Source organism: Dendropsophus ebraccatus, chromosome 2 (genome assembly GCF_027789765.1).
Source record: "Dendropsophus ebraccatus isolate aDenEbr1 chromosome 2, aDenEbr1.pat, whole genome shotgun sequence".
Classification (NCBI taxonomy): Eukaryota; Metazoa; Chordata; class Amphibia; order Anura; family Hylidae; genus Dendropsophus; species Dendropsophus ebraccatus.
This window is the reverse complement of record NC_091455.1, coordinates 145,034,522-145,047,565: the sequence shown is the minus strand read 5'-3', so window position 1 is coordinate 145,047,565 and position 13,044 is coordinate 145,034,522. Positions and strand designations below refer to the sequence as shown.

Sequence of the window (13,044 nt, the reverse complement as noted above, 5' to 3'; positions counted from 1 at the left end):
CTACGTAAATCTCCAGCCGCTTATTCCCAGAACGTGCTACGTCCGGAGACTTACGTAGTGTGAACGTAGCCTTACTGTGTAATTTTGAATACTTTCCTCTAATATCAGTGGGGTCAAAATGCTACCCCCCCCCTAAGATGAATTCTTTGAGGGGTTTAATTTCTAAAATGGGATGACTTATGGTGTTTTTTACTCTGCTGGCACTACAGGGGCTCTGCAAATGCACCTGGCTCTCCGAAACTTCTTCAGAAAAATCTGCACTTAAAATGCCAATTGGCGCTCCTTCCCTTTTGAGCCCTGCTGTGTGCCCATACAGTGGTTTATGCCCACATATGGGGTACCATTGTACTCGGGAAAACCCAGGTTACACATTTTGGTTGCATTTTCTCTCCTGTTCCTTGTAAAATTGAGAAATTTCAAACTAAACAAACATATTATTGGATAAATTCTAGTTTTTCATTTTTACTGTCTAATTTTGAATACTTTCTTTTTAATCTGTGGGTTCAAAATGCTCACCACACCCCAAGATGAATTCTTTGAGGGGTTTACTTTCTAAAATGGGATGATTTATGGGGGTAGTTTACTCCGCTGGCACTACAGGGGCACTGCAAATGCACCTGGCGCTCAGAAACTTCTTCAGCAAAATCTGCACTACAAACGCTAATTGGCGCTCCTTCCTTTCTGAGCCCTGCTGTGTGCCCATACAGTAGTTTATGATAACATATGGTGTACTGTTGTATTCAGAAGAACCTGCGTTACAAATTTCGGGGTACATTTTCTCTCTTGTTCCTCGTGAAATTGAGAAATTTCAAACTAAATGAACATATTATTGGAAAAATTTTAGTTTTTCATTTTTACTCATTTTAAATACTTTCCTCTAATACCTACAAAGATGAATTCTTTGAGGGGTTTACTTTCTAAAATGGGGTGACTTATGTGGGAATTTTACTCCTCTGGCACCACAGGGGCACTACAAACATACCTGGCACAAAATCTGCATTGAAAAAGCTAATTGGCGCTCCTTCCCTTCTAAGCCCTGCTGTGTGCCCATACAGTGGTGTTTGCCCACATATGGGGTACCTTTTTACTCAGGAGAACCTGCGTTACAAATTTTGGGGTGCTTTTTCTCTCATGTTCCTTTTGAAAATTAGAAACTTTAATCTAAATGAATATATTATTGGTATATTTAAATTTTCCATTTTATTTATGCCCTAATGGTGAATACTTTCCTCAAGGCCCTGTAGAGTCAAAATGCTAATTATACCCATAGATTAATTCTTTAAGGTGTGTAGTTTGCAAAATGGGGTCACTTATTGGGGTTTTAAGTGTACAAGCCTCCTAAATCCATTTAAAAAAAGAACTGGTCCCTAAAAAAAATCAGTTTGGGAAATTTTCACAGAAATGTGATAATTTGCTGATAAATATCTAAGGCCTGTAACACTCTAAAAAAGTAAAATATGCATACCAAATTATGCCAGAATAAATAACTTAGTAACTAATTTACTGTATGTGCTATGACTTCCTTTTTTTTAGAAGCAGAGAATTTTTCATGATATTTTGATTTTTTTTCACAAAAAACACACAAAATAGTGACCAAATTTTGCCACTAACGTAAAGTACCATATGTTAATAAAAAACAGTCTTAGAATCGTCTTAGAATCGCTACCATACATTAAAGCATCACTGAGGTATAAGCGCATAAAATTGAGACAGGTAAGATCTTGAAAAATTAGCCTGGTCATTAAAGGGGTACTCCAGCAAAAAGCTTTTTCCCAGTAATTAAAACACATTACAAAGTTATTTAACATTGTAATATGCTTTAATCACCTATCTGCCCCCCTTCCATATCCCCCCCCTCAGTCTCCCACCAGGAAGTGAAGTAAACTCATCCTTACCTAATGACTGTTGACCCCAGGAAGCCATTTTATGACAATGACATGATCAGGAGGGAGGTGGGTCTAAATTCTGTTAAGCCAGCCTCCCTTTGTCAGATGACTCAGGTGGCTAAGCTCTGATTGGCTGAACAAGCTGTAAGCCATCTAACAGTTTTACAGAGTCAGTTAGACATCACAGGAGATAAAGTGCATCATGGGAAAGCCTAAACCAGGAATTAAAGAAAAAATGAAGCCACTAACTGGAGGTTCAGGGACCTGCAAACAGCTGGGTTTTTAAATGGAGACAGACTCAGGAGGGATGGTAAATGTAAAACTATGTTTGACTGATTTTTTTTTTAACAGCGCCAGAGTACCCCTTTTTAAGGACCAAACTAGTTGCAGCACTAAGGAGTTAAATTTGCCAGATTTATTAGGCTGTTTAATTTTTAACCAGATTCAGATTTTTTTCTTAAACCACGTACCATGCCAGACAGAAAAGTGTGTAAAAGTGGCAGAAACGTGTCTAAAATGCATAATGAATGTGGAGAAAAGTCCTGTGCAATGCTTTTAAGGAGACAGAATAGTAAACCTGGGCCAATTTATTATTTGCACAACATTTATCAAGGAAAATTAACTAAATTTCTTTAGATTCACAAATTTCTCAGTTTTTGCACCAGGAGGGAGCATGATTTCAGATTAGCTACCTTTTTTGGCTGATTTAATACAAAGATTCACTGCTACCCTATTGTTGTTATTTAACCAAGTTGTTTCAGGCAAAATTTGTGCAAAATCAATTCATGTATGTCTAATATTAACTTTTGCAAAAAGATAGCCAGAACATGTTTATTAATTGAGACCTGTGGAAAAAAAATTGTGCAGATGATACATTGCTCATATGTTTATATATATTTTTAAACTTTTTTTTGTAAAATGGCTGCCATGGAGACCAATTGGCACCCCTGCAGTCACACTGAGGGAGTGCTGATCAGTGAACCCCTTATACAGCATTCTATAAAACCTATAAGCCGCTTCCAGGTCTGAGCGGGGACCCAGGTTGTGATGTGTGAGGTCCTCTCAGCTTGTCAGCGACGGTATGTGGCCAACAGTGCTGGAGTGGGGGAGGTAAGAGCTTTTTATTTCTGTTATCCTCCTCCAGCACTTGCTAAAAAAAAAGGGACTGGGCGGACTTCTCCTTTAATGCCCTGCTGAAATTATTTTAACAGAATTCACCATATCAGTATTCACCCTGAAAAAAGTTGAAAAAAGTGTTTGTAAATGTGCCAGAAAATGTTACACCCCCCCCCAAAAAAAAAAGAAAAAAAATGTCCCTTTTAGGATTTCTCAGCCAGTCATCATGGTGCAGTCATCCTAAAACCCTTGGGAAATGTGTGATCATGCTGAAAAAACTATATAAATATTTTCTTTTTTTTTTTTTTACTTTTCTAATAGCTAATGAAGCTCTATTTTAGGAATTTCCATATTTTTTCAATTTCTTTTGTATATGATTCAAAACATGGAGCATTTGGGTCCATAATTGACAAACTGTAATGTGACTGAACTACATTTTCCATAATGATGAACCACTTCATCACAACCATTTACCAGAACTATCCTTTAGAGCCTGATAAGTCATACCCTATGACAATGCATACATCATGCACATGCTGTCTCTTGTTCCTTTGGCCGATTATAGAGATAGACCCATCTCATAATGGCATGTGTTGTCCCAAGCTGTCTCCTGAACATGTACCAATAGATAGGGTCATAAACTGTGTCATACATACTGTATACTAAACACCCAATGCACAATATAGATTAAATATAAGATTAACCACACAAGCAGTAGAAGGCCAACATCATATCATAAATGTCAGCTTTCAAAGTGACTGACAATCTGTCACACATTAAAACCTTTCATATATTTGATGAGTAACCCTATTAACCCTTTATGGAGGCAGCTATCAACCAAACTGGCATACATGCCATTACACCACATTTTTTTAAAATACTTTGCTCAACATTTGGGAGTCGCTTAAAGGTAACAAGGGCATTTAGAAACAACAATGTTTAAGGCAATGTTCACACTGCGTATGAGTCTGGCCGTAGTGCGTAAATGACCTGCCTCAGATCGCTTCGAAACAAGCTAGGGAAGCATAACTGTACTATGGGCGTATATTCGCGGTTCGTACGCATCCAGCCGCATGTCTATTTTTCCCACGCCCGTAGTTTCAGCCGCACATGTACGTCGGCGTACGAACTACGACTTATACGCAGTGTGAACATAGCCTAAAGATGCACTTCAGCCTGAACCACTGTAATAAATGTGATGTCCTTTAAGAGTTAGATTGTCTATGGTTGAACTCAGGGGCATAGCTAAAGGTTAAAGGGCCCTGATACAAACGCTTGGCTTAAAGGGGCACCCCGGAAACACACTGGCCAGATTTTTTTATTTCTACTGAATTTGGATGTGGGCGCATCAATGTGTGCGGGCATCCAAATTCCCCGCTGCACACAATGGAGCATGCGGCCAAAGCTGACAGAACTGACAAGTTGTCTGTGGCCACTATTTAGTGAATAGCGGCCGACGAAAACTGACATGAAAACTTTTCCTGCGGCTGGATGGAATCCCATCTGGAGCGTATACTATGTGTATACGATCCGGACGGGATTCCATTCATTGCACTACAACATATGTTTTGTATAAATCACGGTCGTTGTTGTAAATTGCAACAACAGCCATGATTTATACACAACATACATTGTGTGAACAGCTGGCTTCATTTATAAATACATATATATAGTCATGTGTAAAATTATTGAAAGGTGTTTGACCACCACAATAAGCCTATGTTCACACAACACATATTTTCGTAAAACGGCCGTTGTAGGGAAATATATGTTGCCTTACCGTCTATGGGATCCTGGCTGGAGTGTATACACATAGTATATACTCCGGCCGGGATCCCTAGCGGCGCCGCAAACAACTGACATGTCCGTTTTATGCGGCCGCTATTCATTGAATAGCGGGTGCATAAAACCATATCAGTGCACACTAAGGAGCGAGCGGCTCTTGACGCTTGTCCACAGTGTGCTGTGGGGAGTTCTGATGTGGGCGCGCATGGATGCGCCCGCATCAGAACCCTGCAGCGCCAAAGATCATCTGATCTTTTCAGAGACCGGCTGTTCTGTGACCCGAACGAATCACGGAACGGCCAGTCTCTTATGTTGTGTGAACATAGCCTAAAGGGGTTATTCAGCGCTATAAAAACATGACCAATTTCTTCCAAACACAGCATCACTCTTGTCTCCAGTTTGTGTGGGGTTGCAAACTTGAGACAAGAGTGGTGCTGTCCCTGGAAGAAAGTGGCCATGTTTATGTAGTGCTGGAAAACCCCTTTAATAACTAAAAAAAAGGTGAATAGAAGAAAAGTAAATACTTACTGCTAACTAACTGACCAACACTCAAAGCTGAAGAAGAGGAAGATGACGAGGAAGAAGATGATGATTGGCGGACTGGACTTTGAGCCATTGATGCCTGATTGTGAGCCAAGTGCAAAAGATTTGCCTGTGATGTTGCTGGACCAACTGACGCTTGTGCTGGTTGATGAAGCTGTTTCCCAAAATATACAAACGTGCATAAATCATATGTTCTGGCAATAACATAGATGGATTTACAGAAATAATCATATTTTTCATTTCAAATTACCGCATCAAGGACCTGATTTTAAACCTATGCAAAGTAAATTCAATATCATTTTAAGCAGATGATGTATGTAAGCCTAGAAAAAATGTATGATAGACTAAATATCCTTCAAATGAAATGTGGCCTGAATAATGGGGTGTTGGTGTTATGGAGATGTTTCACTGTTTCATGTTGTTAATTACTTTAGCTTGAATGTCATTATTGGTCTCTTATTGGGAGTGTTAAAGTGTACCTGTCACCAGAAAAAAAAAAAAAACATTTGACATGTCAGAGTCATGTCAAAAGTTTTTATCGGTCAGGTCAGATCATTAGAATGCCCCTCCCTGCTCTGTGTCAGTGAGAAGAGAAATGCCCCATAGACGTCCATTATGTCCATCTCTTCAGAGCCAAAAGAGGAATGTGCTTAGCACATCTTCTTACAGCTCATTTTCCCGATCTGTCGGGATCTTTTGACTTTTGACATGTCACTTTTTTTGTGACTCTTCTTCCATGCCTCTTTGAGAACTAAAAAAAGAAATAAGGTGAAAACACAGTGTCGGACTGGGGTATCTGGGGCCCACCAGAGGAAATGATCCTGTGGGCTCAGAATCAATGAGAAACAACATGTCAGTCAGTGTTTGAGCAGGTTATAAAGCTGGGGGCCCACTGGAAGTCCACCATTGTGTTGCACTGGTGGGTCAGTCCAACACTGAAAACACATGATCAGATTGTGTTGCAAAGCATTGCGGTTATCATATGAGTTTCCATGTGGTGGGTAAAAGAAGAATTTCATAGCATTACTGGATCCTGCAATGCAACTGCAAGACAATATTACTGTGTGCTTACTCCCATACTCTCCCACAGCTCCTCTTCTGCTTGACTGCAGTGCTACAGAATGGGGTGGGGTGAGCAGATGACAATAAATCATGTCCCCAGCTGTACTCATCTACTACACTCACTAATATAGATTCCAGTATATTCATAGAGTTTATGTGTTTCTACATATGCATGTGAATTGCAATCTGAATGCTGTGAAAACTACACCTCCCATTCTCCCCAATAGCCACTCAATTTTCTTTTTTTTTTCTTTGATACAGTCTATGAGTTATAATGTTTCTATTTTTTCTTGACATGCAGTAGCCATATGATGACTTGTTTTTTGCAGGACATGTTTTATTTTGTATTGGTGTCAGGATATGGGATCAGGACGATAAAGGACAGGTGTAGCCATGACGCTGGCACCCGCCTCGTTGTTTCTGACTTTTTGCCTCAACAGCCCTAATAGCAGCGGACCACTGGTCGACAGTCCCACGAAACATGAAACAAAAATGAGACAGACACAATACATATCAGGGTCAGGGGTCCGAGTCATTAATAAGAAGGCAGCGCAGTACAAAACGTGATCACACAGAGAAGTCAAAAGTCCAAAAGCCAGAAAGTCAGAATGGCTGACTTTCGGCTCCTCTGCTAGGCTGGCCATGCACTCCGGCAGTGCTGGGAGCCAAGCCTGCAGCCCGGCTCCAGACAAATGGCACTATTTGGGGATTGATGGATTACACTTTTTTTTCTATTTTTTTAATGCAGGGACAATGAAAAAAATAAAGGCTTTGTGTCACCAGATTCCATGACCCATAATTTCTCTACCTTTTTCCTAACAGATGTGATTTTTAGCTGCTTTCTCTGCACTTCTTTCCTGCACTTCCTGCAGCTACAAAGAACACATAAATGACACCTATAGAAACCTATGGGACAATACTGTTGTTCATTGTGAGTTCCTATTTTACAAAGGGAATCTGGAAGGAAAAAAAAAACATTGTGGCACACCATGCCATACTGTAAGGAACCAGGTATAAGGCATTATCATGTGCACTAATTTTATGGGTTGTAGAAAACCAAAGGAATTTCTTCTAAATTATTTTTAGAGATTTTTATATTTACTGGTAAAATATACAATAAAACATGACATCTATATGAATGGCAGTATGAAACATTAGACTGGTAATACTCACATGTTTACTAAGCTAGATTTTAGGAATTGCTGATTTTATTGAAGAGAGTTGCAAAGCCATATAGTGTGACTTCTTCTGGACTTTGATGTATGAGGTCTGTGGTATTTTTAGCAGTACTCAGCATGAACAAAATTAATTTCTTTTATTATAAAATGCCAAGCCAATAATCTGTAAACAGCTATCTCCATGACTGCCTAAGGGCTAACAAGATTTTCACATATGAACTCATTCACTGAATACAATTGGCTGATACTACTGTACAATAGATGTCACACATCTCACCACCTATTAAATGAGGCTCGGAGTTTTGTATTTTTCTTCAATCATACACCAAACATATGTGATGACTAGAGTGTGCACTTAGAATGTAGTTATTTTAATTTCAGTATTTGTATAAAGATATCATTGTGATGTCAGAGCTTGGTGATTTTTCAGAAATTAGTGATTCTACAAATGTAGTACAAGCCGACTATAACAAGGTAGTGCAAGATATCATTAAAACAGTACGTTGGTGTGCCATTGGTACTCAGGTGAGTCTGTTATGCATCACTACTTAGTATATACAGGACCAGAAAGTCTGATGAGTCCCTATCCTGTGTGTACATTCTGTATTGTGCTACACCAATAGCGTAGCCACCATATCTGTACTACTTAACTTTAACTGCCAAAATAGGTCTGCCACTGATTACATTCCTTCTGCTGTGTCAACTATTTTGTGTTCTGTCTCTTTTTTATAAAGGATCTTCTTAAACAGTAAATGTGTAGAGATGAGAGATGAGCAAACTTATTTTTTTAAGTTCCATTTAGCAGACTCAATAAACTTAAGCAAAAAAGTATGGTTTGGACCAAACCTTTCAGTCTAAACCCAAACTTCACTAGTATGCCTAAAACTCCCTGTAACATTGTAAGGCCATGTTCACATGGTGTAAGAGACCGGCCGTTCCGTGACCGGGCCGGGTCAGTACTGGTCGGATGATCTTTCAGCTCGCAAAGTTCTGATGCGGGCACTCCCCACTGCACTCCATGAAGCTTGCGGCCCCAGCCGCTTGCTTCAAAGTGTGCATTGACATGGTTTTCTATGGCCGCTATACACTGAATAGCGGCCGCAGAAAACTGACATGTCAGTTGTTCGCGGTGCCGCTAGGGGTCCCGGCCGGAGCGTATACTATGTGTATACGCTCCGGCCGGGATCCCATAGACACCCAGCCAACGTATTTTCTCATATTAACTATGGCCGTTGCTACAATCGGCAACAACTGCTGTAGAAATACGAAAAAATACGTTGTGTGAACATAGCCTAAAGCTGTAAAGCTCTATACAGCATTGTCACCAAGGAGTGTATTTACAGTAAGAGGATATTGCTTAATAAAATTTAAAGAAGTCCAAAACTTATCTTTTTGGTGAAAGATGCTTCCGTTTTTTATACAAATACAAAGTTATGGAAAGAAGCAATGGCTTTTTTCACGTGGTCAAAAATGATCCCTTTTTGGGATTAGCAACAAATTTTGCATCTAGAAAGTGAAGAAACAATGGCTTTTTACAAACTGTCAAAAAATCCTATTGTGGGGAGTAAAAAGAATAAAAGGACAAAAAAAGGCACAGGCGCCTCATGTGATACCAGAGGCAAAAGTGGTGGATCAAGGAGCGATACTGCGCTCAAGGTACCTTGTACTTCTGTTCTAAGGAAGGAAGAATGCTCTCCCGAAACATGTTAACATGTGCAATAAATAGACAAGCGCCCTTTTTATTCATACATCTGCCTGGAGAGTTGGCTTTATTAGTGACAACGCTGGTATCCGCATACTCCTCTTTGTCGCTTTTTTCCTCTTTTATTTTGTATTGTGGGGAGTAACAACAGGACTGGCATGCTAGAAAGTCCACAAAATGTACACCCTATTGACACGCTTGTCTGGTTATGCTGGTTTGTGATGATAGCTACTAAACATGACTATATATAATAAATGTTTTTTTTTTCTTGTTGTTCAACAATAAGTGTGAATTTTTCTTTATGGAAAAATAAGACATTCTCTAAAAATAAGACATAGCGAATCTTGGGGAGTAAAAATTAATATGTCTTATTTTCGGGGAAAACAGGGTAATGTAGTGCTCTCACTGCTGTCTACTATTATTGAGCCCCTTCATAGTACACAGCTGTTTCTCATTCTCTCCACTGAAAGGCTACGCCGAAACGTGCGTTGGGGTGGGGGCCGCCGGTGGACACTTTGACCCTTTTTATTTATGGTAGGATACCTCAGTAATTTCTTGCATTAGTGGAGATTTATGAATTGTTTATTGCACATTTTTTTGGTTTGTTTAGTACATATTATCCACCCATAGCTTTCTTGGTACTGTATTTAGCACTTTAGTCTACCATTTATTTATTTATTTACTTACTTGTGTCCATCTGCAGCAGCCCCCTCATTGTATGTTTGTCGTTTTTAATATTTCTTGTCAGCCATGGTTCATTGTGTATTTATTCATTGTTTTGTCACTTGTTTGTAATTTTAACAATAAAATTTATATATTGTAATATGTTAGAGGTTCAGTCGTTTTTCTATTGGTATTTAGCTTGCTACTAGAACCCGAAGTTCTTAAACCTTACATTTATCCCCCATACATTAGAGCAGTACAGGTAGTGTCTTGTATGGTGGAGTTCTACAGACTTTATATATGTGTGTACCCCTTGAAAAAGGCTACGCCGAAACGTGCGTTGGGGTGGGGGCCGCCGGTGGACACTTTGACCCTTTTTATTTATGGTAGGATACCTCAGTAATTTCTTGCATTAGTGGAGATTTATGAATTGTTTATTGCACATTTTTTAGGTTTGTTTAGTACATATTATCCACCCATAGCTTTCTTGGTACTGTATTTAGCACTTTAGTCTACCATTTATTTATTTATTTATTTACTTACTTGTGTCCATCTGCAGCAGCCCCCTCATTGTATGTTTGTCGTTTTTAATATTTCTTGTCAGCCATGGTTCATTGTGTATTTATTCATTATTTTGTCACTTGTTTGTAATTTTAACAATAAAATTTATATATTGTAATATGTTAGAGGTTCAGTCGTTTTTATATTGGTATTCTCCACTGAAAGGGCAGGACAGAGCTGGGTTATCTGCCAGTAGTAAACACTCTGTTTCTTCATCCCATCTTCAACAGAAATGAAAATATCAACATCACAACAAGCAGTGGACTCCAAGCATTAAACAGGTGACACTGTCCCTGGGAAGGGGGAGGGGGGTTGATTTATACTGTACACTACTATAGATAGCATTTGGAAGAGATTGCTGATAGACTGGGTTTGAGGCTCACAGACTGCAGGTACACAGCCCAGGCCTTCTCACAGTGTCGGGCTGGGTTATCTGGGGCCCACCAGAGGAAATGATCCTGTGGGCCCACCAATGAAGAATCAGTGAGGAACAACATGTCAGTCAGTGTTAGTGCAGGTTTTAAAGCTGGGGGCCCACCGGAGGATCCTCGGGTCCTCTGGTGGGCCAGTCCGACACTGCCTTCTCAGGTTTGCTGTCTTTCTGGGTCTGCCTCTCCTGTATAAGCCACATGGTATTCCTCCCCCCCACTGAAATGACAGTGACCATTTAACTTGCATTGAAACAGATTTTGCCCTGACAAAACAGATCGAGAATGCTCTCTGCAGTGCTGCTTTATGTTGAATAATTGTATTTATGTGGTCCTACTCCTTTCTGTTTTGGTCATTGCTAACTGTACATCACCCCTATACTGCTTCCTTATTGGAAGGGAGAGAAGTTTTATGGGATACTCTGGGGTCATGTGATCCTTCCTCCTTCTCCTTTCTGACAATATTTTAGCAGGGATAGGCCAAGGTTAGGCCAAGCAAACCACTCAAGACCTGAGTTTGTGCTAAACTGATTTTTTAGTAAAGTTAGGTTCAAACCCTGGTCCTACAAAGTTGGTTTGCTCATAACAGATGTGTGCTATAAAATATTGTGTCCCTGCTGTTGTAAAACCACATAAGGGTAGCTACACATTTCCATTCTGCTGCCTGTAAGTCACCTGGCCCCTTTAACCCCCAGCAGCCCCGGCCCGAAGCATACATTAGCTGCTCGGCGCCGCGGCTGTGTGTGAAGCTCCCGGCACCCCTTGCTCCCCATCAGCCAATCAGTGCACGGCAGCACTGATTGGCTGATAGGGACCGAGGGGAGCCAGGAGCTTCTCTGCAATTCTGCTGCAGATATGTAACCCCTATAGACCTTCACAGTACATGGATTCGCAGTGGATTCGCTGCAAACTCGCAGCGTGAAATCTGCTGCGGACCCGGTACCTGTGAAGGCACCCTAAAACAGATATGACATGATAAAGGCTTATAATCAATGGTGGACAGGTAGGTCTTTTTACTTTTCAAAAAGAAGTTATGAAGCAATGAGGGTGTATATTTTGTATGAATATACTACTGCTAAAATGATGATCAGAATTTAGAGTTGGAGAACTTGCAAAAATGAACTTGGACTTAGTCCTTTTTGGTTAATGCTAAAATGTAATAATAATAATAATAATAATAATAATAATAATAATATAAAAAGGTATGTTATATAGAATAGTCATATTACCTGTTGGCCAGGTTTAAGTGGCGAAAGTGTAATACCCTGGGTATTGATCACTGGTAAAATTTGGTTCCCTATTACAGTGGCAATAATCTGTCCCTGGGCGTTGGTCAGCAGTTGTGGCGTGATGGGTTGCACTTGAAGTCCCTGAGCTCCACTTCCGGCTTGATTTGATGACACTGGGCTTGGCATGAGTGGAATTGTTCCAATAATCTGTAAAAAGTGATAGAGGTTTCTTTAGTATTAACATTCAATATTTTTACTCCAAAATAATATTATGTATAATCCATTATGCAGCATCAGCCATGTGACTGGCAAGAATAATAATAAATAATAAAAATAAGTCTTCTAAAAACCTTTTAAAAAGTTTACAGAATTCCCAGCAGCATTGTGGGAATGCAGAGAACTGCAGAAAACTCAGAGAAATATTTATGTGATATTACTGTTGTAATAATGAGCACAATATCGAAAGCTGTTTCAGTTCGACAAAGAAGCAGAAGATGATTTTCATTTAGCTGAATGTGCTTTTGTAAAGTTCTGTGTATTTACTTTAACTGGTTAAGGAACAGACATTTTCACAGAATAATGGCCATGGAACCAGTTTTACCGTGTGCTATTCTAGATGGCTCTCACTTTGCAGGTAGGTGATGATGACATCTGTTGCTAAATGTTAGCGCAAACCTCGGTTTTGTGTAAAAAAAATGTGTGAATTTTGTAAGGCTGTGTTCCCACGTCTGTAATATATGTTTTGTAAGCTCATTTTATATTAAGGACTGAACCCTATAGGACTCCCTGCATCATAATTTATTACATAGACATGCACTGCTTAAGACTGGTTAAGTATGTGAGATGCCAGTCTCGCACAGTCTTCCCCCTCAATGTCTGTGTACAGGGGTA

The 13,044-nt window shown here is 39.7% G+C and overlaps 1 protein-coding gene across 4 annotated transcripts in view; it reads right to left on the bottom strand.

The window, feature by feature from the left end:
- Positions 1-13,044, bottom strand: part of POU6F2 (POU class 6 homeobox 2) — a 226,332-nt gene that overhangs the window by 12,060 nt on the left and 201,228 nt on the right. For all 4 annotated transcript variants that reach the window (XM_069958441.1, XM_069958440.1, XM_069958438.1 and 1 more), the window contains 2 exons: positions 12,154-12,360; positions 5,316-5,484 (listed from right to left, as the gene is read on the bottom strand). In XM_069958441.1, the coding sequence (XP_069814542.1) occupies positions 5,316-5,484; positions 12,154-12,360 (376 nt within the window). The remainder of the gene's footprint in view (positions 1-5,315; positions 5,485-12,153; positions 12,361-13,044) is intronic.